This window comes from Zonotrichia leucophrys, chromosome 4, assembly GCF_028769735.1.
Source record: "Zonotrichia leucophrys gambelii isolate GWCS_2022_RI chromosome 4, RI_Zleu_2.0, whole genome shotgun sequence".
Classification (NCBI taxonomy): Eukaryota; Metazoa; Chordata; class Aves; order Passeriformes; family Passerellidae; genus Zonotrichia; species Zonotrichia leucophrys.
The window spans coordinates 43,635,467-43,661,595 of record NC_088173.1 but is presented as its reverse complement, the minus strand read 5'-3'; the positions used below and the strand labels follow the sequence as shown (position 1 = coordinate 43,661,595).

The window sequence follows — 26,129 nt, the reverse complement described above, 5'->3', positions numbered from 1 at the left end:
CAGCGAGTGTGGGAGTGCCGGAGTGCTCCGGGACAGACAGAGACTGAAGTTTTAACCCCTTTCTTTCATGACTGGGACCTCGCAAAAATGCTGATCCTCCTCAGAGCTGAATAAGAAGGGAGATAAGAGATGAGATGAGACAAGGACCTGGCCCAAAGGACGTGGAGACGATTGACTGAGTGGGGAGAGATGATTGGAGTGGCCTTTTGGCTGGACTTTTCTTGTGTGGCCATGGACTCAGTTTGTTCCTGTGACACACAGACTGCATTTAGGGGGAGGCAGTGCCTCAGAACCAGGAGGGTTCATCGTGGGGACCCCTCGGCCCCAGGGGGTTGGAAAAATATTGGGGGGACAGATGTCCCAAAGCAGAGACTGTGCCTTTTTTGGAGTGAGACAAGGCATCCTTAAAAGACAACCCTAAAAGCAGCTCTGGTCCATGCACAGTGGTGAGAGCACTGGGCATGGAGGGAAGATGTCACAAGCGGCAAAAGGACTTTTTCCAGGCGGTGCCGAGTGACATTGGAAGCACACGAGGTTTCAGCGTGTTTCCAGACGAAGCCTATGGTGCGAGAAGGACTCCTCTCCTCTTCATGAACTGAAGTTTGAGTATTCTAAAGGGTGGTGCCAGGCTGGGCAGTTGGTGATTTGGGAGAATGTATCGGATTGGGAAATTCTGGTGGTTGGGAGGAGGAAGGTGTTTTTTTGTAAGGTTTTCAATTTTTTTTCCTTATAGTTTTTCCTATTTTTTTTTTTCCTGTCGTTTAGGTAATAAAGTTTTCTTTATGTTTAAGCTGGAGCCTGTTTTGCTTATTCCTCGTAGCATCTCACAGCAGACACCAGGGAGAGGGCATTTTCATGGGGGCACTGGCTCTGTGCCAGGCCTAAACCATGACAGGGACGCCTGTGCCTGTGCCAGCTCCAGCTGATGGACGCTGGACAAGAGCTGTTCCTGGTGCCCACAGCTCCTGCTGATGGACCCCTGCTGACTTATTGCTCAGGAAATCTGAGGGCCCAGGTGATGTCTGTTCCTTCTGCTTGTTTCACTTGCAGGTGTTACACAACAACCACCCACCAATGCATTACAGGATCCTTTTATGCTCAGTCACTCCTCTGACCAGTTGAGGCCATGTGACTGTATCCCCTGACTCCTTTTTCCCATTAACAATGACTCTTCCTCAATTTTTCCTTCAGGCAGGTGAGTCATGATGTGGACTGTCTCCTATTTTCTATTTCTTTTAAAAATGTCTGTCCAGAGCTCCCCTCAATTGAGCAGTCACTTCCTAGAGTTCTGGGGAAGATTCAGATCTTAATCCTGAACTGAAATTGTTACCATAATTCCTGGAAGGGCAGACTCACCTGCTACAGCTGGGGCATCCTTCCAAAATAGTCTGTCGTTTTTCCTGATACTTCCATTCAGATGAGGTATAAATATGCATTTTCAGTGTGAAAGGTGTTACACACCAAAGCCTCTCCTGTACAGACAAGAGGACAGTTTGTCCCTGCAGCAAAACACGCTGAAATAAGCATCGGTAATCCTTAAATTTGTACCAATTAGTGCAACAAAAGGGTGAGAAAGAGCTGTCTCTTGTTGTAGCTCTGCCTGAGCAGCAGGGGATCAGAGGCTGGTGGGCACGGGGCAATGGCAGCAGTGGCAGTGTGCCTGAGCAGCCCACGCTCCTGCCCTCATGGCCCCTGAGCTCTGCAGGCATTCTTCACATTTCTGCAGGGCACACAGCTCTGCACTGTGTGCTGCTGAGCACAAATCTCCCCACCGACACCTCAGACTGCTGGGAAGCTGTGAAACCAGCCACATCTGACACCTAAAAATGCCCCTGTAGTGAATATTGGCAAGCAACAGCCCTGAAGCATTAGAAAAATTCTTCACGGAGAGAACTGTGTAATATGTGTGCATTGGAGATCCATACAGACAGTAGAGCAGATGGCCCAGAAGCACCCATGGCACTTATTTATTAATTTGGTCTTGAAACCATGAGCCCAGAGAGCACTGGGGAGGAGAAAGTGCAAAGCAGAACAGACCAGGCTGACTCACTGAGGTTCTGCCCTGAGCTGGCTGTCTTGAGGGGACCACTGTGACTCCTCTCTGAGCAAGTTCATGCTCTCACACAGACACTCCTTGACTCAGCTCAGTCTTCTCACTGGAAATCACCCTGCAGACACTGCAGCTGCCTGCTCTGTGTCACTCCTGGCCTTCCATAATGCTGCTTTTCCCTTACAGGATCAAATAACCCCTTGGAGCATTGTGCTGTTGAGCACATTTCACCAAGAATAAATTCATTTATATACTTACTTCATCAAATTCTTATCCTTCTCCTAAGTGTCCGATTGTATGGATCACATTTTTCTTCTCATTCAGATATTCAAGGCCCAAATTCTTAGGGTCTAGAGCTGATGGTGGCATTTATATGTCCCCTTCAGGGCAGAGGCGGTGGCATTTCAGCAGCATTGGAGGAAACAATAGAGTCTCTAATTTGAAGGGCCAAACCCTCTTTCATGCTTGGCTCACCCATTTACCAAACTATGCTAGGCTTAGTGGGAATTAAGGGGGCTAAACTTTCATTTGATTGTCGAGCACATCTGAATGTCTTTCTGGCATAGAGGGGCTTTGGAAAAACGAATCCAGATGAGAGGGCCATGTAACGTGATGGAGTATCAAACCACTATCTGATTTGGACTATGAGCTCTGCCTGTGCAAGGCAATATAAACAAGTCAATAGCTGTTTGGGAGATGCTGAAATTCTGGAAAGGTTCTTCCCTGTGCAGTTTTTTGGAAGGTGTGTCTTCTAATTTGGAATTTGATCCGTCTGAAACTGTCATTCTCAGCCCCACGGGCAAAACCTTGATCCTAGCCAGTACACATGTCCTTACAAGTGAAGAATCTGAATGCACTGGGAATGCAGAGTCAGCCTCTGAGTTGATGCTGCCCTAGCTTTTAAGAAGCACGCAGGAAACCGCAGGATGCTGGCTGACAGAGCCCATCTCCAACAAGAGGATGGTCAGTCAGCTAAAAAGCTGCAGAGTGTCTGTAGGACTGTTACCTGGAAGCTGTGCTCGCCCTGGTCTGTGCACAGCGCACAGGTTCTAACCAGTGCAGGAGCAGACACAGTTTCAGGCATGAAATGCTATGCCTGAGGTGCTGCAGAAACACGAACCGAGCCGAGAATGGCTGACTCTAACAGGTGAAGCAATGAGCTGTGGGTTCAGTGCTGTGTCTCCACAGCCCTGCAGAGTGCACATAGAATGAAGGCTACTCCTCACACCCTTCCAGTACATCAGAAATGTGTTTGCTCATAGCCCACCTTACTCCCTTTACCTGCAGAGGCCCAAATAACTCCTCCCCTGCTCGATAGGCTCCTCGATGTATAATCCTCTCCTGATGGCCGAGGCGGGCACCAGAGCTGGCAGGGGGAGCAGAGTGGGACTGTGCTATGGGTGCTGCCACAGCTGAGGACAGGGTTGGGCCTGGCAAGACAAGCCAGCTTTTTGTAGGGGACTGGAAAACATGGCAAAGGCTGAGGATACAGCTGCTCTTTCTGGCGTTGTCACTGCACTGACAAGAATCACAGCCAGTGACCTCTTCATCAGATATTTTGAGACCTGACAACTGTTGTAGCTTCGGGCGGTTCTCTAATGCTGCTTCTTGTGCCAATTGCAGAGTCAGACCTGGGATATGGTGAATGTTTTAAGGTGCAGGTGAAGCCATTTGGATTTACTTCCTTAGGGAAATCTCCTGGATTTGGAAGTTGCCTGCTATCAAAGGCCTGAAGTTATAGGCTGTACTGTGTGGAGTATATGGCTGGTAGCTACAAAATCCACAGGTAATCCACGGCATGACCTGTCAGCAGAGAATTCAGTCTGTCTGTGTTTTCCAGCTGATTCGTCAACTTAAAGTTCACTTCTTCTCACAGTATTCAAGTTCTCTGATAACACAGCAAAAGATCAAAATAAGAGGTGAATAACCATTATGCTGTTACACAGAACATCATCTGCACCGCAAATAACACAACAGAAATGCATTTCTTGAGAACCGCATCCTTGAAGACCCTCCTGTGCTGTCTCTGACAGTCAGGACTTGTTTACACACAGTTGTCTGTCATTGCAAAAGGAGGAGGAAGAGAGGAAAGAGCAACTTTTGGCTTAGGTGGTGCCCTTGACGAGGCGTCACTGGGTCTGTGACGAGTGAGCAGGCTGGGCACAGAGGGACTGCGACTCTGATGGTGCCACTGAGGTCCCTGCACTGGCACCATCCCTCATCCCACCATGTCAGCAGTAAAAGCAAGCAAGCCACCATTGCTACATTTAACACTTGTACATTTTTATTTAGTTAAATCAGCCATTGTACACATTGCAGCTATGTATTGTTAGTGTTGTATCTTTTTAATTTTTAACTAATACATGCCCTCATAGATATATTCAATTAGTGTTATCACCATGGGAACAAGATGCTGATTCGTCAACTTAAAATTCACTTCTTCTCACAGTATTCAAGTTCTCTGATAACACAGCAAAAAATCAAAATAAGAGGTGAATAACCATTATGCTGTTACACAGAACATCATCTGCACCGCAAATAACACAACAGAAATGCATTTCTTGAGAACCCCATCCTTGAAGACCCTCCTGTGCTGTCTCTGACAGTCAGGAAGCCATGATGCACTGTGAGATGTTTCATCAGGGGTCTCATTCGATTTGGCTGCCAAAACACTTTTTTCTTTAAGTTTCTTTTCTTGCCTGCCCAAAAAGTGTCAGCACGGCACCTATTGGTTCTGCCCACGGGAAGCCAGAACTCCAGAGGTGTTTCCATGCTTTTGGCATTATTACCTTAATGAGGAAGTGCCCTTGTTCTGAGCACTGAGTGAGTCATTAAAAAAAAAACCAAAACCAAAGAACCCTATAATTGTAGAAGGCCAGATAAGCTTGGACAAAGGATTGCTCCTAGAAGAGAGGGTTGGTTTTACTCTGGTGCTAAGTCTACTGTTAAAAAAATGAGATAGCTGTTTAAAAGCATTAAGTTGGTATGTTTGTGTGTATGCGTGTTATGCTAAAACCCTACAGAGCTTCCTTCACTAAATATTAAGGTATAGAACACCCAAAACATCAGATCCTTACGTTCCCTGTGTGGAAAATAAAAGTGCAGACATGCTAATGTGGTTTTCAGAGGGTCAATTTAGAAATATATATATATAATATATAGTTACATAACAAAATATGAACAGAAACCGGCTGCTGAGGATTGTGAGCACTTGTTCTTTAAAAAACACTTAGAAGATAAAAACTGCTCGCTCAGTGCTAAGAGGGCCAAGAAGCTGACATGGTTCTAGGAGGGTTTGGTTTTGACCTTCAAATGCCACATGCGTGTATCGGCTAAGAGGCAATCTCGATAAAACACGGTGAATTAATTATTCTCCTTGTATAGTGGGTAAGTCTTTGTCCCGTAGTTATCTACAGTGCAGTGGCCAGCAGGAAGCACCCCCAGTCGGTTGGTGAGGTCGGCTAAGCAGTGATGGAAACGGGAAACTACCGCAATCAGGATTGTTTAATACACCCTGCCACAGGTCCAGATCTATAGGCTTGAATACCATATGTGAACATGCCGCAGGTAGAGCTGCTAGCAACTTGGGTACCTAGTGGGGAAGTTTTACTTTCTTTTTCTTTTGGAAATGTTGCAGTGGCTGTGTGAAGGTGACTGCACAATTAATGGCCACAGCCAGCTGTGATTCACGTGAACAGCTGCTTTTTGCCTGACTCGCACAGCCTTTGCCTGGACCGGATCTCTAAACAGTAACTCTTAGTACTCGGTAGCTCTGCAGCGCTTCCTCCTGGGCCAGTCAGCGTCTGTGGTCCGGGTGGTGCCATTCCGTGATCTGCTGCCATTCCGCAGGGTCACTGCACCTCACAACCCACGATGCCCATGGGCAGTGAGTGTTCTGCAGTCTCGTGAGTTCAAATACTCTGCTATTTACAGTTTACACGTCAACTCCTTTGTATGGTGCATGTACACAGTCAGTGGAAGGAAGAGGCCTGTCGATGAAGTCTGCTTGGCAAGGGCCGTGTCGGTAAGCGAGCGCCAGAGCAAAGGGACAGGGACAAGTGGTGACGCTGACAGGGCGCCAGCATGGCGGATAAATCATCCTGCCTGAAGGATGCTATCTTTGGTCACAAATTAGCTTACAGGGTGAGAAATCATAACAGCACAAAACGCAACTTGGGATGGGGAGAAATGAATTCACTGCAGCTGCAGAGGTAGGAGCGGCAGTGACGGCTCTGCTACCCAGGGATGGCGATGGCAGCCTATGGGAGGGGTCACGTGGCGCTGTGCAGGGGCGGCAGCTTCTCACTTGGCCTCCTGTGTCCAGTCCTCTTGGCAGAAGTGCCTAAGAAGCTGCTGGAGGTCATGCTGGAGGTCATCCCTGGGGAGCGCTTCTGGGGTGTCTTCCAGCTCTTCTATGTGAACATGTTTTCCATAGCGGTCCTTCATCACAGTCCTCTTCTGTGTGCTGGCTTTACTTAGTATTGTCCTGGAACCAAAAAAAATGAGACCTGACTTAGAAACGTCACAGTTCTGGAGGTCTGAGAGAATCGTGGTTTTCAGGCTTTTCCAAGGCAGAGTTACACATGCTGGAGAGAAGGCACAGCAAGGTGTAATTATGATGCAATAGTCAACTCCTATGGCTTTTTATCCTTTTTATTTTATATATTCTCTGTATTCTTTACACAGGTGTTTGTAGCCTATTATTATAACCTAGCTTCAGTATTTTCTTTGGCAGAAAGAAAAAACAAATTCCAGGACCCCTATGCTATCTTGGTATTCCTTAGAAACCAAGGTTGAAATCAGATCTTTGAGATATCTTTTTATCAACAGAGCTGAGTCCTCATCCAAGGAGGGGTGGATTTAGAAGGTACTAGAGCTGGGGCATTACTTCTCTGGGAGTGCTTTTAGTTGGGGACTCTTGTCAGGTATAGTAATTTGCAAAATCAATAAAAATTTTACATGCATCATGCAGGATGTGCATCCTCAGCATTTTCCAGCTGAGGATCCCTATATAAAGGTACCCCTGATTACCACCCTGTGTCTGCCTCTTATTTCTAGAACTAGAGAGAAAGGCATCCAAGTGCATGGAGAACGGATGGATGGATGGATGGATGGATGGATGGATGGATGGATGGATGGATGGATGGATGGATGGAGAGTTAGAGCATGATTGGATGCATGTATGGAGACTGGATGACGAATGAATGAGGAATGGATGTACGGAGAGTTGGATGATGATTGAAAGGATGTATGGAGAGTGGATGATGAATGAGGAATGAAGGTTGGATGGATGGAGGGTGGATGATGAATGGAGAGTGCATGATGATATTTATTGATCTCTAGCTATTCTCCAGCCATCCATTCATTCTCCATTCAATTAGAACTATGCTACTTTGCTAAACTTAGAAACTGTAGAAAATAAAGCCCAGCCTTTGTATTAACCCCTGTACCCCTGTTGCGTGCAAAGTGCTTTATTTCAGTGCTCTGTACGCCATTGCCACTGCCAGGTTAGTCGTTGCTTTAGTACCACTGCAAGTAAAGCTTAGCAGGCACTCACTGCAATCCACTCCTGTGATTGGGTTAATTTGTTTGCAGTAATACTTCATCAGCTTGCCAAGCCAAACCTTTTAATTACTGATCCATCATCTTTCTTGATTTCTTTCTCTACCAAAGCAGGGACTTGCACTGTCATGTGGTGACCTGTATAGCTCAAAGCCTCCAACGAAAACATAAACCTTAAATTAAAACACCCCCAAAACACCTGGAACTCTTCCCACCTTAGTCCTTCATACTCACACAGCCCAATGCTGAGAAAATGCTGAACAGGCACCTGTAAGAAGCACCTGCATCCTTTCAAGCATCCCTCCCTCCTGCGGACACATGGCATACAGTGTCTCCTAGGGGGCAGTTTCATTTCAGTAATGATTGTATCAAAGCATGTCGCAGTAGTGGCTCCAGACGTGTGGATTTACTGAGACAGTAGCTGGGTGCTAAGTGCTCCTTCCCAAGCAGTCTCTTTGAATTTTTACCAGACAGGTCATGCCCCCTTGTTTGGCCTCTGTGAGAAAAAGGGGACCAGGCTGCTGGTCTGGATTCCTGGTCACAAAACTTAAAAATGCATATCCACGTCACCTATTGCTGCACTGCTTTTATCTATTTATCTGTTTTTAAGTATTTATTTCAACTTCTAAGACATGCTAATAAAGGGGACGAGAGACAGGATGGAGGGGAGGAATACATCCATGTACCCAGGATGGGGGCTTAACTGTAGCCACTTCTACAATAACCTCCACTGTGATAACACAGGAATGAACTTTAACTGCACTCACACCCAAGACTTCTAAGAATGTCACACAAAGCCTCCATGATATTTTCTTTTAGTCTTAGCAAGTGCCTTTGCTAAGTCTGCAATGCCAGCTTTCACTACACATTGTTTATAGATGCATATTTTTGTAACACCGCTGAGTATAAGAAAGAATTACCCTCAGCTTAGGACTGCTGGGCCACCGGCTGTGGTCCTTTCAGGAGAAGAGACTCTGTCCCTGGGGTTGTGGCCACACTTGCTGTACTGCTGTAATATATAAAAGTTGTTTTTACCTTTTCAAAGTCCTCTTTGGCTGATGGAAGATCAGAAGCCAGGCTGGCATCCCCCAGGTGTTTCTCCGTCCTCTCTCCATGCACTACAGTGGTCTTTATGACCTTGCTGACTTTCCGGCCCTCCACTGGTTCAGACTGGAATTTGGAGGCACTAGAGAGAATGGCAGGTTCAGACAGGGTCACCTGCAAGGTTAGAAAACACAAGTGAGATGGAGATGAATTCCACACTTCATGATGTGCACTGGCCAAATTAACTGCTGTGTCTAGGGGCTCCACAGGGTAAAGTGTAGATCTGCTAAGGTCAGCTTACTGGAAAGAAAAAGGAAAATAAAAAACAGGAAAAAGAAAAAAGGAAAAAAGGGGGAAAAAGGAAAATAGAAAACAGGAAAAAAGAAAAAAGAACAAAAGAATAGGAAAAAAGAATATAGAACATAAAACACGAAAAAGAGGAAAAAGGAAAAAATAAAAAATAAAAAGGAAGTAATGTAAAAAGAAAATAGGAAAAAAGGAAAAAGGTAAATAGAAGAAGGAAAACAAAAAGAAGTTAAAAAAAACAAGAAAAGAAAACAGGAAAAAAGCAAAATATAAAAAAAGGAAAAATAAAAAAATGAAAAGAGGGGAAAAGAAAAAGGAAAAATAGAAAAAAAAGAAAAAGAAAAATTAAAAAAGGGAAAAGAGTAAAAAAGGAAAAAAATACATAAGAAAAAATTTTAAAAAAGAAAACGGAAAATAGAAAAAAGGGGGGAAAAAATCAAGGCTTTTCTTTCTTGTTACTTTACTCCTAAAGAATTACTTCTGATGAGTAATTCCTGCAAGCAAAAGTATCCGTGATGTTTTTTACAATTCCAATAACTGCTTGCTGCACCTTGCTTTTGGCCCAGCACTGTTGAAAGCACACCCACTGCCAGCTTCTGGCCCTTCCTCACAACTTGGTTGTGCTGATCCAATTGCCTGTAGGGCCAGACAGTGAAGTACAGCAGGAAGGCACTTACCTTTTCAGACTGTATGTAATTACCTCGCTCTAAAACAGTTTTTCTTTAAATCACAGATGTTTTTAGCCTCTTCAAAGCAAGAACAGACCAGCAAGGTAAACTTACTGCAGCTATGGGGTTCTAGGACTGAGCGGCAGAATGAGCACGCTGATCTGCAGTGGTTAGGAACCCTGCTGGGGTGGTGCTGCTCTGTGCCACGGCAGGCAAAGCACAGCCTACCTCTGAGTGCTCACTGTCACTCTTCAGCACAACTCGCTTCACCACTTTGGAATAACCATCTCCCTCTTGCACAGGGACAGGGGCTTGCGGTGCTCCCTGCATTAGCACTTCCTCTTTTTCCAGGCCATCTGGAGCAACGTACCGCCGGATGATCTTCCGAGTCACCTGAAGGAATGGAGTTTAGTCCCCAAAGATGTAGCAGTAAAATATTCCTCTTTGTTCTACTCATTTGAGTAGCATTCGTCAAAATGCTACTCAAAGGGCATTCTGTCCTGCTGACAAAGAACCTAGGTAGATGGTCCTGTGGGTTCTGTGTTCTATTCCTCATCTCCTACTCAAGAGACTCATCTGGTGCTAAAGCTCTCGAGGCACTGGCTGGCCAAAGCAAGAAGAGAATTAAAGGGTCAAGATGTGAAATTGCTCAGGAGAATGGGTGTGCATCCCTCTGCGGATGACCCAAAACTCTGCGTGGCACAGTTCAAGGCACAGACCTGTCCGTAAGAACCGTCACACTCGCCTCTGTGCAATGAGACCAAGGAATCTTTGGCTGGGGTGGTTATTATTCTACCAGGAATTAAACAGGTTCCAGAGACAATCCAGCTGAAGGGGTGTGATGTCTTCCCAGAAGACAGAAGATGGGGTTTGCCACCATCCCACCTCAGCCAAGTCCTAGACCTGGAGCACCAAGTTGTCAGATAAAGAAAAGAGCACAGAAGTTCCCCTTTCACTTTCATGCTGTGCAGAATTTGTTCTTCTAAGCATGATCTGATTTTGAAGATCTAGACTCTGGGTTTATCTGACTTTTACAGACCCAGCCTTCCATTGCTTTCATCAAGACAAGCAAACAAACAAACATCTCAGATAAGACTGCAGTGGAGTGGATTTTTTGGTGGGGTTTTAAAAAAAGAAATAAACAACTTCTTCCTAAAATATGTGGATCTATGCAGAATTTTCCTTGGCTTTAAATGAAAGTTAAAATACATCCTGTTAGGTTGTACACTGTAACAGAACAATTTTGAGAATCTACATTATTGTTCAAACTTTGGTATCTCTCATGAGATGAAATTCTCATTCCTTCCACTCTCTACTCTTCAAATCATGCTCCTTCATAGCAGAAAGTCTGGCATTTCTGTAGATGTTTTTTTCTTCCTTTTACAGGGAAGAAAGAAGCTAGCAGGGGGCAGAACGGACAATACCTTCTTTACCACTGTGTGGCCATGTTCATCTGTGTACTGCTCTTCTGTGACTGTTTCTGGTGGCATTTCAGGCATACTATCAGCCTGTATGACAAAGAACAAAGCTCTGTGAAGCAAGGCCTTCATGTGGGTCTTGAAATAAGTCACTTCAACATCAGTTAATTGGTTAGGGAATGGAAAAAACCCAGCAATGTTAGGGGAAAAAAACTATTCTGCAAATAAATCCTTAGAAAGACATGCACAGAAAAGTGATGCCACAGCATCACAAAGATAAATTATATTGTTACAACAGCCTCGTTGTTTTCGGGGCTGACAAGCCTTCATCTGATCTTCCTCTTACCGAGGCATCTAGGGAGTTTAGAGAGGGGTTAGCAGTGTTACTGTAATCATAAGGTTTATCCAGTGGAGATGCATTATTTGGGAGCATCCCAGCTTGAGGTGCAACACAAACTCAGGCCTAAGGCAGCACAGGCACATTCAGTGCAGTCATCGAACACTCGGTACCTGAATGATCACCCGGCGCCGAATGACTCTGGTAGTGACCATCTCGTCCTCATCCGAGCTGAGCTCCAGCCCACCTAACTCCTCTGCTAACTCCTAGGGGAAGCATGGAAGCAAGATCTGTATGTGGCACTAGCAGTGGCTACAGCTTCTGTCTTCCTACACCAGCTCTGCAATTCCTACATTTTGCATATGCTTGGTGGGTTAATTACACAGAAAAATATACAAAAGCCTTTTAATCCTGAGGGGGAAGTACAGACGGCAGGGTACAGACAGCAGGACTGAACAGTTTTGACAAGAGGACAGTGTAGCAGTAGCCTCAGAAAGATCAGGAAAAATTAGTAACAAATGCTGAACTTGTCTATTCTGCATAAGGAAGAATTAAAAGTTTAAACAAACACCTTGGATGGCAAAGAGAGGCTGGAAAGAATCCACTGGGAAATAGCTGTAGTATAAAAATATAAAAGGGAAAATAAATAAGGGGAGGTGGTGGTACCTGCTGCTGTTGTTGTTTCACTTCAGTGAAAGAATCAGAAGGAAAAAGCAGTGCATTATTTTGAGGACAGCTGTTGTCCAGCTGTACTGAGCCCTGCTGTAGATACCCTTTCAATCATCTGATACACTTGAAATTCCACCTTTCCCTGAGATCCCAGAGGCAGAGCTCTGAAACCCTTCATTCTAGAGGTGATACTTTTGGTCACATAGTAGCCAAGAGAGAAGGCCTTGTTTCTAACAAATACAAAGGTGAAACAATTTCTGCTTCAGTACAGCTGCGCCTTCTCTGCTCTAACTTGGCTTATAAAGCTAATTTCCTACCCAAGGATGCCTTCTCCTTTTCTTCCACTTAGAACGGGAAAAGCAAGCTGTTTATTCTGAAATCTTCATCTGCCAGGAAACTTGAGTTCTCCACTAAAAGTCATATGGTTTCTTTCTTTCCTTGCTGGTGGATGTCTTCTCCTCTCTGAATGCTGCCGTGGAGTCCCTTGTCTCACACAACCCAAGACCTACCCTGTACAGTTTTTGATATCCTCTTCACTCTTCTGTCTCTGTATCTCTTTACTTCCTGTGTGCTACACAAACACCATTCTTCCAGTACATCCTTAGTAATCTGCAATGCTCAGCTGCTGTCCCTTTTCTGTCTCACCGACTTTAGAGACCCTTCACACATTTCTGATGCTGCTCTGGGCTAGCCTTGCCTTTCTTTATGAGCTTTACTGGTATCACTTTGTTAGCATTACATCTGTTTTGGTTTGTTTCTGCCCCTGTTACTGACACTCTCTCAGGCACAGATGGAACTGTCACAGTTCAAAGGACAAAGAAGGGTAGAGCAGAACCCGAATTACCAGCCTAGACTTTGGGCTCTGGGGTTTGCTTCAACTTTGAAAACCTCAGGAGGAAAGCTTTTACCTGAACCTTTAAACCACAGAGGGAAGGAGGAAAAACAGCGCCAGATGCAAATTAATTACAAATATTCTTATGTTAAAGAATCAGCGAGTCATAAAAATTAATTTATTGCATCGATTACATTGAGGCAAAGTTGTTGACTTACCTTTTCTAAAGATTCCTCTTCAAAGCCCCTTCCAGACTTCTCCATTTGCTCCTCAGTGGACTCCACAATCACGAGACTAGATCTCCTTGGAGAGAGGCTTTCCTGGTGGAGCTGGGGGTCCTCAGGCTCTTGGATGATGGGGGAGTCCCCTCTCTGCACTGGGGAGGGAGGCTGAGGGGGGCCTCTCTGAGCCTCTCCCTTGGCCGTGCTTGAGTGCGCAGATTTTCCACTCGCTGCTTTTCCAGCTCCCACGGACTGCTCTGTTCCTGGAGTTGTGGCACTGTGAATTACAGATCCAAGTGAGTTATTACTGTGCAGTGCTTCATAATTTCCAGCAATGGAACATTAGGCAGTGACTTCATATTGTTATGTTGTCTGTTGTTCGGCAAAGTCTAGAAATAACTGATATTCCTTGACAGGAACTACAGAGCAGTCTGTCCGGGAATGCCACCCATCTTCCTGAGCAAATCTCCAAATGGACATCCAACCTTTCCATGCAAGTCTGCAAAACCTGGTATTTGTAAAGTATTTCAGAGAGCTTTGCTTTAACTTGTGCCCTCACATCTCTACATACTACCATTTAGGTTTTTTTGTGGCAGAGCCTGGATTGCTAGAGAAGGATGTGAGGCACCTACAACACTGAGCACAAGCTGTGCAGCTGCAAAGTGGAAAAAACAACTTTCATGTAGAATTCTGGAGCTTTAGCAAGCAGAAATTTAGTAGAGGTTCAGGTTTTCTTTGTAATGGCATTTTTATGGTTGAGCCTGATTCATGGTTAATCGCTGCCCCAAGTTAGTTGAACTTATTATTATATTAGTTACTATGTAACATATTTATAAAGGAAATACATCTAATTCCAGCAAATGTACATTCAATATTGTATATTTCCTCTTGGAGCATGTTCCTTACATGTTCCTGTTTAAATCTACCCTGATTTTCCACCTAGTTAAAATCAGACCTGCAGTGTAGTGAAATTTCCCTGTCTTCATTACTCTCATGTAGTGTTGGCACTATTGTCTCAAAGTATTCTCTGTTCCTCAAAGAAATTAATTTCCTGATGCAAATCCTTAGGAAGCATTGGTATTTTTGCCTAACACTGCAACAGAAGATTTCCTAGATGGTATTTTCTCCCACAATCTCTCCCAGCACATCCTGAGCAAAGGAATCCCCCTAAGTCCATTTGGTGGACTCAGCCGTCCTTTGAGTGCTGGGAGCTGCATCTCCGCATCAAAGCTAATCACCTCCAGGAAAATCACTTCTTTGAGTAGGGATTCTTGGTATTTTGCTGGCTTATTAATACCTGACTCTACCCTGCAAAGAGGTCTCAGCATGGGCACATAATCAGGGAAGCTGTGAAGAAATAAACGTGATGATCTATTTCAAATTCCATTCCAAATGACACCAACCCCACTGACAGCCCCACCTTAGAATTCAAGTTTTTGCTGCACAGGTCTTCTATGTACACTCTATCATGTGTTATTCCTGTAAGTACTTGTCTCTGTAACACTTTGTTTCTGCTCCTTTGGCCATCTGAAATGCACTTTTACAAGTCCAGTTCTTAAGAGGTAGTTACGAGTTTTGTAAGTTATGATTAAATTGAAAAAAATTGCCTCCATTGAAAAAGCCATCCAGAATCTGAAGAAAGATTTTGATTACTTTCATTAATATGTCATCACTTGTCATCCAAGACATGAGTACTGAACATATACATAAAACCCCCTTCACTTCTCTACTAACCTGAATTTCTTTCCTATGTACCAGACACAGTTATTGCTTTGTGCTCACAGTGACAGACTGACTTTCTCCCCTCAGCCTTAAGGCTTCCTCCTCATGGATTAAAAAGTGAAAACCACAATTGGAGGAAAATTCTAGTGTGTTTGTAAGTTTCAAAGGCAACTGTAAAATCCTCTCATTACACAGAGAAAAGAGAACCTGTTCCCTATGGCTTCATCCTGCTCTTTTGGCACTTACAAATATTCCTGTTGTGAAGCAGATGGTTTCCCTGGCACATCTTGGGGTTTCCCTGAGAATTCAGCTTCTACTTGTTCCTTGTGTGCTTGCCTCAGAAGCTCAGCCATGGACACTTCGGCCTCACTCCTGGGAGTACTGTCCTGGAATGGGGAATAACTGACAGACACGTCTTCCTCGGAGACCAGAGGGGGGTGCTCAGTTGGCTCGCCATCCTTAGATGGTCTCTGCTGCTCCTGCTTGTGTCTCGAGCTGTACACTTCCTCTTGCAGTGCTGAAAACCCTTGCCAAGACAGAGAGATGAGAAATATCCTTACAAGTCTGACCAGAATGCAGAGGTCCTTCCCGTCCTCCGTGTGCATTGGAAATCCCCAGACACAACACATGACCTGAAGTTCCTGAACACCTTGAGTGGGGGGGCACCTGGCCTCTAGGAGTAGCCCAAGGCATGCCAGATTGCCACTACTATAGCCAGATTTGGACAGAAACAGGCAAAATAACATTTACCCAGGAATTTACCTCAATTTACCCAGATTTTAGTGACTTTTCCCTCCATATCCATTATTTATCTGCTTCTGGAAAAATTAACTGTACAAAAAAAGATGAAAACGCTTCATAGAGGGCTAGGTGGAAGAAGCAGCTCATTTATGTACCATAGTCACTGGAAACCTAGCAAACTCTGAAGAACAGAGAAACTGGGGGGAAATTAAAAAGCTTGTACTGAATTTGAGCAGGACAGAGAGGTTAATATTCTAAAACTACTTGGCTGTGATATGAGAATGCTAATTGTAACAAACAGTCCTCTAGTCCTACATTCTCTTCAAGACTGGGACTTTTGCAGCTGTCTAATATGCTTCAGTATTGAGTTAGGCACCCAAAAGTGTCACTTCTGGAAAAGAGGATCTTAAACCAAATAATTTGGAGGTGTTTCTTTAGTTTGCAACCACTGGATCTAATCCACTGAACTTTCAAACTCAAGAAATGCAATAGCATCCTAACAGAATTACAATATCCTGGATACTCAAATCCAAAGGGATTTTCTATCAAAGCACAGAGTAGTTTCCATTTTTAATATCTTGGTCAAATTCTAATGCAACCTTCTGAACTTTCATGAAAGCACTTGTATAAGCAAAAAAACTAAACCCCAAGGTAAACTGGGCAAACGTTGCTGGCCACAGTGTTTACTTCTGAAGAAAGCTCAGGTCTTCTACCCAGTGAAATGTGACCCTTGTGATGCTGTGCTTACATCCATCTACACTGTCCATGCCTTCAAAATGGGATTCCAGTGGTCTGTCATGAGAGCAGACAGATAAGCCTGGGCCAACACTTCAGAGCAGAGTGCTGCTTGGAGAGGTACCCTAGGCAGTTTGGGTCAGGAGCCACTTACCTTCACTGTGGTCCAAAGCCAAGGACTGCTCCGTGTCCGCGTAGGTGCGCGTGCCGTGGCCCTGCACGGGCTCTATGCCGCTGGTCTCCATCAGGTGAACAATGTCCATGCGGTTGATTTTTGTGAGACATTGGGTCAGGTTGGTATCTGTGCCATTGGAAGGACACCATGCAGCTCAGTTAAGAATCAAGCACACTCCCTCCCTTCTCCATAGGAAGGACATATACAGGAGACTGCCCGGTGTCATATATAAATTATAGATACATTTAGAAGCAGTGCTATGTAAAATCTAAAAAGAACCAAATGGCAGCCTATAAAAACTAGCACTTTGGGTTTTTTCCTTTTAACGAATTTGTTGAGTTACTGTGTTATACAGACAAGACTAGAAACAACATTGAGTACAATCCATGGTCATCCTTTCTGTAGCCTAAATTTTCCCCAAATTTTCTTTGTGATTACAACACACCTGTCACCTCAGCTAGCAGACTGGAGACAGTTACACACAATAACGAGACAAACCTGTTGCATGTTTCCCATCCCTTTCAAGCCAGTATTTGAGGAGTGCATGGCTTTGGTCTTGAAGAGAATTGGGATTTTCAATTCGGATCTGGTGAATTTGCTCCTCTGTGAAGTCCAGTTCTCTTGCTAGCTCTGAAAAAGAAATCCATCTCTCTAAAGAGGTCTGCTAATACCACTACTACTCCCCTGGTCTAACTTCATTCAAAGAAAAGTAAAAGTCTGTGAAGTACAGTTTAATCCCAAAACCTGAGAAAACATTTCCACCTCGTTCCATGTTACTTTCACTTGTCCCCGCTACCATTTGCTGCCTCAAGTCTATTAAATGCACCATATTAAAGTGACTGTTTAGAGCAGGTTCCTTTGGTATCCATTTAGGACTCTTGGTATCCCAAACAAAATAAGCTTCTGAAATATTTTTCTAAAGTATCTTTAGCTAATCAGAAAATCATCCAAAATAAACATGAGAGGAGTGTGGACCATTCCCCTCCTTTCTCTCTGGAGCAGAAAGTGTGCACTTTACCTGTCCAGCTGAATCCAAGATGATCCGCAATGTGGGCCAGTCTTTCCTCTGTCCTTTCCTGATCATCCTGTTGATCTAAAGGTCAAAGAGAGCTGGAAGTTGCCTTTTGCAAGTTAAAAAACATTTCCATAGGAGGGAGAGCCCAAGAAGGGAAAGCACGGCTTTTTCCTAGCTGCTGTGCCTAAATGCGGACAGGCTGCGTAACTCAAGTGAAGCTTGTAAATCCCTAGGTTCAAAATGAAACCAAAAAGCTTGGTTTTTCGAAAAGCATAGGACTATCTAGTTTTTCTATTTGGAAATCAGATGTTCATGTGAAAACCTCATCTAGGACTGAAGTACCTACTATGCCTATTTTGGCCGGGCATTTTACTCTAAAACATCTTTGTAAAGTTCAGCTGAAGACTTTGACTAAGTCAAGAGCCATAGTTTTCCATGCCTCCTTAGTAAATGCCAGGTTGAAGAATTCATCGGCACCAGTGCTTCTGATCATGTTTCTTTGTGTTGTAAGGCAAGTTTAGCTCAAACATACAGCATGTCAGATTATGGTCTGTATTTGAGAGACTGTTAATTTTAGTGTCTTTGACCCTTTGGACGGGGAGTGAGACAAAATACCAACAATGAAGGCAAGGAAAAATCAGATGGTCATTCGTCAGTCCTCATTCACTTCACTAATGGTGAGAACGACAGCTCCTCCCATCCCCAAAGCTAATTTTAGGATGGTGGAATTTGAGTTTTGATTTTCCCTGAATGCACATGTGAACTGTGACACCTCTGAATCAGGAAATTGCTTAGGGTTCGAGATATGCACGTGTCATTCCGGCTCCTGATTTCCATTAGGGCTACTCACTACTAGCACACAAGTAGGCGAGAGGAAAACCAAGCACCAGAGAATGTGTACTAAAAGAGTTACTGGTGACTCAGAGTTTTCCTCAGACACAGACTGTCAACAAAAAGGAACATAAAATGCTTCATTATTTAAAACTCCTGCAGATCTCATTGTGTACCAACTCAAAAGTCTATAAATTTGCCTGTCTTACTTTCAGTTGATGCCTAAGCATTTCATTATTAGTAGAAGTTAATAGCTAGTAGGGTTAATAGGGCCAGGGAAAGTCAAAAGCCAAAACGTGCATGACCTAAGCAATCAGTTTAATGACAAAACCATACATATTTCTAGAAGTGTTTTTGCTTATTAAGATAACACTTCCCATAAGCATTTATGGTTTGCAATCTTGAGATCGTTTCACAGACAAGAACACAGACACAAGACAAAAAAAACCAAATACAGCTCACAAGGGAAAAAAAAGCACAACTAATCACCAAAAGCTGAAAAGAAAATGCCACACGCATTACACCAGCACACAAACACACACACACACCCCAAAGAAAACAAAGAACAAAAGAGTTTAATTCATGACATGCGTCGCACAGGGAATCCCAGTCGTTGGCAAATACCTTCAGCACGGTCATGGACATTTTCATCAGGGATACGTTCAATCTGAGTCTCTACAGACTCATCCCAAATGGGTCTGATGTCAAAGATGTCTTCAGGAACTGACTGCTGATTCTCACTGGATGGCACATTTTCAATAACTGAAACTTCTAGGGCACTACTACTTTCATCATCTGAAACTAATTCTTGTTCTCTCTCTGACTGCGTGAGTCTTTCCACTAATTTAGACGCTTCATCACTAATTTCTTCAAAAAACTCTATGGAGTTTTTGTAAAGATCAAAAAAATTGTCCTTACTCTCTTTTGTGGGACTAAAAGCACTGTGGGAGCCTGTAGCGCTTCTGCTTTTAACTGGCAATCGTGAAGAAAATACCTTCGATCTTGCTGTTGTTGCCTCATCTGAATCTAGCTCAAACTTCATCTCACTCTCCCTCTCCCTGGCCTCAGCCTCTGCCTCAGCATAACTCCTAGCTTTGATGGAACGTTTGGTCTTTGTGTCCACGGGACTGGTGGCATCAGATTCCGATTTACTGCGGCTGTCTGGCTTTGCGGGGACTGCACTCGTCACGTCGAGCACTTTGGGTGACTCTGGCTTGCGGACGGACGTGTCCGCGTGTGAGTGTTGTGGTTCAGCTTTTGGGAAAGCGGATTTCACAGGAATTTTAGACTTTGGTTTTGCTTGGTCATCTTTTCCTTCACACTGCGAACTGTCCAGGAAGTCATCTGGGAGAAGGCTCTCATTTTCCGATTGTTGCGAGCATTGCAATGCGGCAGCAGCTGTTCTTACAGGGATTTTGGATTTGCTTTCACAAGAAGGCACACTCTCCATTAGAGCAGTGGGGATTTCAATCACAGATCTCTGTTCCTCTGGGGAAGAGTCTGGGGACTCCTCACCCTGTTCAGAACTAACCAATCGAGTGACTTTAGAAAAATCTAATTCATCTTCTACCGCACACTGCTCGGGAGAGATGGGGCAAGGCACCTGACTGCTATCAACCGTGTCAGTCTCCATTCTGGAGAGGGGCTCAGCTTCAGAGGCAGCAATTTCTTTCTTTGGTGATTTTGAAGAAGCTGAAATACCCATTTTAATTGGAATTCTGGATTTAAGATCTGCTTTTGCAGTGCCTGTGCTGGCACCTTCACCCATCATTTCTTCAGATCTATCACTAGACTCAGGTGATGGGGGTGAGTATCTCAATGCATCTTGTTCTTGTATATCTGACTCCTCTGACTCTGACGGTGCAAATGGGTCCACTGACCCCTTCAGCTTTGAAGATTCCACCTCTGCTGCTTCTTTCACTTCTTCACATAAAGAAACTTCTTCCTGAGGCTCCTGCCCCACCTGGAAGAAGTGAAAGCTTTCATCTGGGTAGTTTCTTTTGGTCATGTCAATGGCTCCACTTCTAGTCATCTCAAACAACTTGCCTTCCTGAAAAAGAAAAGGATTTTGTTCACTGAGTGGTGTCCCTTCTTCGGTGGGTGTCCTGGCCGGTGTCGTGTCAGGGGTTGTGCCTTGGGATCGCCTGTCTACCATCAACCCAAATATCTTCTGTTCCTCTTCTTTCACCCGAGCTTCAAAAGCTTCATCGTCTTCACGTATTTCACTCCACATGTCAGAATCCACATCGGTTCTGGTGATGACAACCTGACCCACAAATTTCTCTGTTTCATCTCTTATATCCTCAAGGGCAGATTCAGATATTTTTGTTGATTCTGAGGTTGGAGACCCTTGTGATATTGTCTGAAATCCATCCTCTGGTTTGGGCTCTATTTCCATGTACACTTCCTCTGAAGAGCAATATTCACTGCCCATGTTTCTGCTAAGTAGAACTTCACCAGTCTGATCTTTCTCTTCTGCAATAGGATAGGTTTCCCTAGATAGCAGACTTCTACCAGACCCTACTTCACTTTCAGTGTCAATGAAGAAATGTCCAGAAGACACATTTTCATAAGGGCTCACTATGTACGGAGCACTACCATCAGCAGCGTCTGCTGCACAGCTGTCGAGTTCCCCTGTGTCAGTGGTTAGGGATGAAGGCTCTGGCAAGGGCTCCTCAGCATGAGCAGCCCTGTGAGATGTCTCACAACCTGTATCTGTTTTACCCAAATCCCTTGCCGAAGCACAATTGTCAGTGGTGTAACCTTCGGCCAGTTTGCCATCGCATGGGACAGAGTACTCGGTGGTACTGTGTCCATGAGAAAGACCATCTGCCTCTTCCGACACAGCTTCCATAGAAATGAGATCACTGCGTGGTAACAGGGCCGCGGGCTTGACACCTTTGTCAGTAGCATCACACTGTCCCATTGTTAGTGAAGACTCAGTGTGAACCTCTTCTTGACAACTGCCACCGACAGAGTGACAGGGAGTACACCCAGATCGTGTGACCGGGCCGTCGGGACTGACCATCTCACAGTCACCTGTACCATCACAACATTTGGATTCTGCACTTTCTGCTGACGCACAACCGTTGGAAGGACAAGTGCCCATGGAAGGCTTACAGCTGTGCCCAAGGATAAGCAGCTCCTCTTTGTCACCTTTGCCCGGTGCTTTAACCTCACCTATCCCGACAGAGCATGGCTGGGAATCAATGGGTTGGAAACCTGCTTCGTCAGGGCTAGAGCTGGAGTCAATACTAGGTGGTAATGGTGAGGGTGGCTGCACTCGGATCACAGGCTCCATTAAGAGGCCAGAGTCGGCTTCCTTTTTGAGCCGAGTCAATTCTGGCTCGCTTTCTGAAGAGGAAGAATTCTTTCTAGATTCAGCAGCAGGTGTCACCACCGTGGGTATGCCTTTTTCTACTACAGTAGTCTGCTCTGATGCTTCAGCCTCCCGTGAGGCTTCTGAATTGGCAGCCACAGAAGATTCATCTTGTTTACAACTCCTTTTATAATCTCTCTTCTGTTTTGCTTCTTGCTCCAATTCATCAAACATTTTTATTTTGGTCACCATTTTAAACATCTCTTCTTCAGGGGTGAATCTCTTCTTTGGTTCACTTTCCGAATCGTCCTCTGGTTCTTCGTTGACTTCAGGGATGGTGGCTGACTTTGGTATGTCTGCCATTTTAGGTGTGATTTCATAGCTAATTTCTTCTGAACTAGGAGTTTCAGGGGAAACAGGGCTTTTCCCTGAACTCTCCATGAGGGATGTTTGCTCCAGGCTGTCATCATCGGCACTTCCCTCAGGGTCACGGAGAATCCTGGAACGCACCGATGCCAGCTCTGGGCAGGCTTCTGCTTTGCTATGAGCAGACGGAAGAAGACCCTGCCCCAAAATACAAGCCTTCACTGTTGGTTCTACGGGGCTGCTTTCAAGGGAATCGCGGCAGGGGGACTCTTTCATAGGACTGGGCTCCAAAGAGTCGGGAGTTTTGTGTGATGAGTTATCTTCTAGCACTGGGCTTGCTTCCAGGGAGTCTTTATGACTTATAGTCAAAGAGTCATCTGCAACTGGGCTAAAGCCTTCACTATCATGGCTAGCAAGTGCAAGTTCCAATTTCTGGGGACTTCTAACTGTAAGACGGCGTTCACAGGCTACATCTTTTTCTTTCTCTAAAGCAGTGTCATGTGTTTCAGAAGACTTAGTGAAATGTGCAGTGGCTCTGGATTCTTTATCCCTGCTAATATCTTTCACAATGGAAGCTGAGCTACTTTCTTTAAGTTTATCAGCCTCTTCTTCAGAGGCTGGAGGTACATGCTCTTCTGATAAATGGTCAGAATGAGACTCACAAGTCTCAGTAACAGCATCTAGCTGCCTCTCGGTAATACCTTTTTCATCTTCCTTTGAGGAGACTTCCTTCGTAGAACACGTTTCTGCTGTTGTGTGTACTTGAGCTGCTCCTTTAGCGTCTTCAATTTGCCCATCAGTTTTCTTTGGTGAGAATGAAAGGCTCTCTGGGCTTGTTTCGGGAGTCTCTGCCAGACCCTCATGCTTGTAACTTTCCTCTGAGCTGATCTGAGGGGTTCCATCAAGTAGGCTGCCTGGAGAGTCAGCCACACCTTCATGTTTAAGGCTCTCTGAGCTCCCATCGAGAGCAGCACTTTGCAGAGAAAGAGCAGGAAGGAATCCATCTTTCCCATACTCTGTGGGAAAAGCAGCACCAAAAGGACTGGTCAGTACTTGCTCCAAGTTAACCTCTCCCTCCTCTGTCACTGAGAGATGTCGGAACTGTTGGTATTTGTCATTATCCTCCAGTTCTTCTTTAATGACATCAGAAAAGTCTGTTGAGGTTTTCCTGTCAGGGCTGATCTGGAAGTCAAGATCCCCCTGATCATCAGAAGTCCTGCCTTTCCCAGCCGCCGTTTCTTTGGCACTTTCAGCAATCATTACCGGAGGGAGAGTTTGGGTTGGCTTTTTGCTGCTCTGCTCTTTTACTTGGTCTTTGCCACTAGCTTTTTTGGCAGTTTCGATGGTGGAAACTTGAGTTTTTCCTTTCTTTGATTGTGGCTCTTTCTCTGCTTTTGACCCCAAGCTTGGTTTGTCCTTCTGTTTGTCTGTCTTGAGATTTGACACTCGCTTAGTTTCACTCTGCAAAGGAATTGTTTTCTTGCGGGGAGTTTCCTTCTCAGGGGCCTGTTGCTTTTGCTTGACAGATTTGTGTTCAAAGAGTCCGGAAATATTCTTGGACGGGTCTTGCCCTGACTGGAAGGCTTTCATTAGTTCCCGAACTGACATGGTCTCTTCAAGTCTCTCTGTCTTAGAAGAAGGTGAGACAGGTGGCTGGGCTTTTTGTGCTACTGGCTTTTTGACTTGCACTGATTTTTTAGGTGCCTTTTCGGCAGGGCCTTCTTTTGCCTGAACTCTGACAGGCAGTTTTGAGCGTACTTTTTGCTCATCTTCCACTCGTTTCTGAAGAGCTTTCACTTTATCCTTTATTGAGCCAATGGGAGTTTCCTCAATAACAGGGGACACAGCTTTAGGCTCCGGAGTGCCTGTCACCTTTAGGCCAGGCTCCCCAGCCGGTGCCTCATCTGCAGTGAGCTTAGGCAGTCTCAGTTTCTCTCCGCTGCTGTGTACCTTGCCTTCCTTCGGCTTTGGCTTTTCTCGTAGTTTTGGCCTAAGGGGCTTTTTAACTTCCGAGGCTGCCTTCTGTTGCTCCTGCGAGGTTGGTTTCCCAGTTTTTGGAGATTCTTTTCCTTTTTTTTCAGAATCCCTACTTACTGCTACAGCTTTGATTTTCTCTTCTACTACCTCCTTTTGTAAGGCCTGTGGCTGTCCCTCATGAAAAGAAACGTCTGTTTTCAAATCCTCTGCTAGGTAATCCACCGCTCCTGTCATGTCCGGCTCCCCTTTTTTTGTTGTCCCTTTGTCTACCCCGACTTCTCCGTGGCTCGGCTCTGTGACTTCTGATGGAGCATTTCTCCTGGCCTCTTCAATTTCTTCATCACTGACAATGATCCATTCTTCTTCTAGGGGTTCTTGTCTGGAAAGGGACTTCTGCAAAACATGTTCTTCTCTGGTGTAGGATCCGCCTCTCAGAATTTCATTTACTTTTTCTAAGTCCTCTTTCACTCTTTCAACTATTTCAAAAGGTTCTCCTGGCTCTTCTTCAGCGGACTTTTCGAGATCTTTCACCTTAATGGAGCCTGATTTATCAGAAGGGTCACTTGTCAGGATGGCAGTCATTTTGATCAGATCTTGTTTCATCTCAGAAACTTCAGACAACAGGTCTGGACTGGCTAGTACAGGGACTTCATTAACCAGATGGCTTTTCAGGACAGATGTTTCTGTAGATTCTGTCTCGTCATCTTTGATGCGAATGAAAAACATTGAAAGTAAAATGGAAATCAAAAATAGAGATTGGAAAATGTAATCAGGACTGAAAATGACAGTCTTTGGCTGTAGTGGTGGGAAGGTCAACAAAATGGGCTGGGAATGGTGGATCCACAAGATCTGAGGGTACAAGAGCAAAGCAAAGCTAACAGGAGGTGGGAAAAAAAACTGAAAAGGAAAATGGCAGGAAATAACTTGCTTCACTTTATCTCTAGAGCACAACCACACATACAGTATCAAAGCTGGAACAAACCAAACCAGGACACCACTAAAAAAAACCCAAAACAACAACAACAAAATTTCAAATCAAAACCAGAAGAAACACAGTGAAGTTACACAAAGAGAGGCATCTCAAGATTGTTCAGATGTTACAGATCAATGTTCAAATAAAAAGAAAAACAAGAAAAAAAGGGGAAAGCATTAGAACTGATTCAAAGTCGATTTCCTCTAAGAGAAAGCCAGTGTTAGCAAACTGTCAGAATAACATTGGGTTAACAGTTTTGTTTTTCTTAATGACCAAAATAAAAAGCAAAAAGTAATTCTGCAGTAATCTGAAATAGGATCAAATATGTGGAGATCTGAATCAGCTGCAAACCGGCATTTCATCTAAGGGGATTTCACACCTACACAATGAAACAAACAGGCTTTTGTTTTAAGAGGCATGGTCCTTTCCTTGGAACATCCTCATTGACAACTAATGAACTGACTGAGGAAAGAGAAGACAGAGAAGAAAAGGAGAGATAATAAGAAAAAACTGTGAATCAACTTAGAAGTGATTTCAGAGTTTTAAAAAATGTAATGTATGGCAACCCAAAGTCACAGACAGTCACACTAGACACATACATACAATTCATGTAAGGCAAGTTATTTCCATGCAAAGCAAAGGTGTTGCAAATGCTGCTGGGTATGTAGCTTCGGTTATAAACAAGAGCTCTAAAAATTATTCATATAAATTAAAGGTACATGAAAATACTGTAAACATACTGTGGTGAAATATTTGTCTAATCTGGCAATCAATATACAGGAAGGTGGCTGCAGATAATTCCCATTATGCCATAACTGTCTGTTGGTAGTATTTCATTTCAGCAAGGACTAGCAGAAAATGGATATTGAACAGAACAAAACACTGGAGAACTGAAGCAAGTTACAAACAGAACACAATACTTAGGAATCACAGATGGACATTTTCCCTTTAAAGGTAGCATGTCACATGAAACTGCACATTTCAGCACCCCAGCGAAAGTCAAAGAACTAATGCAAATAAAGAGACCTTAAGCAACACATAATTAGCTGTCTTTATTTGTAAAAAAGATCCATTTTGCTATGCTGTTCTCCTGAGTGTAACGAACATTAAATATTTGTGCTGCATATTAATTAGAGCCAGATTGCTGCAGGGTATTGTGGTGCTGAAA

At 44.3% G+C, this 26,129-nt stretch overlaps 1 protein-coding gene across 43 annotated transcripts in view; it reads right to left on the bottom strand.

The window, feature by feature from the left end:
• Nucleotides 1-4,312: 4,312 nt before the first annotated feature.
• ANK2 (ankyrin 2) overlaps nucleotides 4,313-26,129 on the bottom strand; it is a 273,565-nt gene continuing 251,748 nt past the window's right edge. For 19 of the 43 annotated variants that reach the window (XM_064711467.1, XM_064711474.1, XM_064711480.1 and 16 more), the window contains 10 exons: nucleotides 17,499-17,573; nucleotides 16,979-17,110; nucleotides 16,460-16,606; nucleotides 15,076-15,355; nucleotides 13,105-13,384; nucleotides 11,559-11,651; nucleotides 11,055-11,138; nucleotides 9,859-10,023; nucleotides 8,648-8,830; nucleotides 4,313-6,536 (listed from right to left, as the gene is read on the bottom strand). In XM_064711467.1, the coding sequence (XP_064567537.1) occupies nucleotides 6,522-6,536; nucleotides 8,648-8,830; nucleotides 9,859-10,023; nucleotides 11,055-11,138; nucleotides 11,559-11,651; nucleotides 13,105-13,384; nucleotides 15,076-15,355; nucleotides 16,460-16,606; nucleotides 16,979-17,110; nucleotides 17,499-17,573 (1,454 nt within the window). In that variant the 3' untranslated portion in view covers nucleotides 4,313-6,521. Of the gene's footprint in view, nucleotides 6,537-7,674; nucleotides 7,767-8,647; nucleotides 8,831-9,858; nucleotides 10,024-11,054; nucleotides 11,139-11,558; nucleotides 11,652-13,104; nucleotides 13,385-15,075; nucleotides 15,356-16,459; nucleotides 16,607-16,978; nucleotides 17,111-17,498; nucleotides 17,574-18,950; nucleotides 24,693-26,129 lie in introns of all 43 variants that reach the window. The other 24 variants (XM_064711446.1, XM_064711448.1, XM_064711445.1 and 21 more) reach the window with 6 other exon arrangements.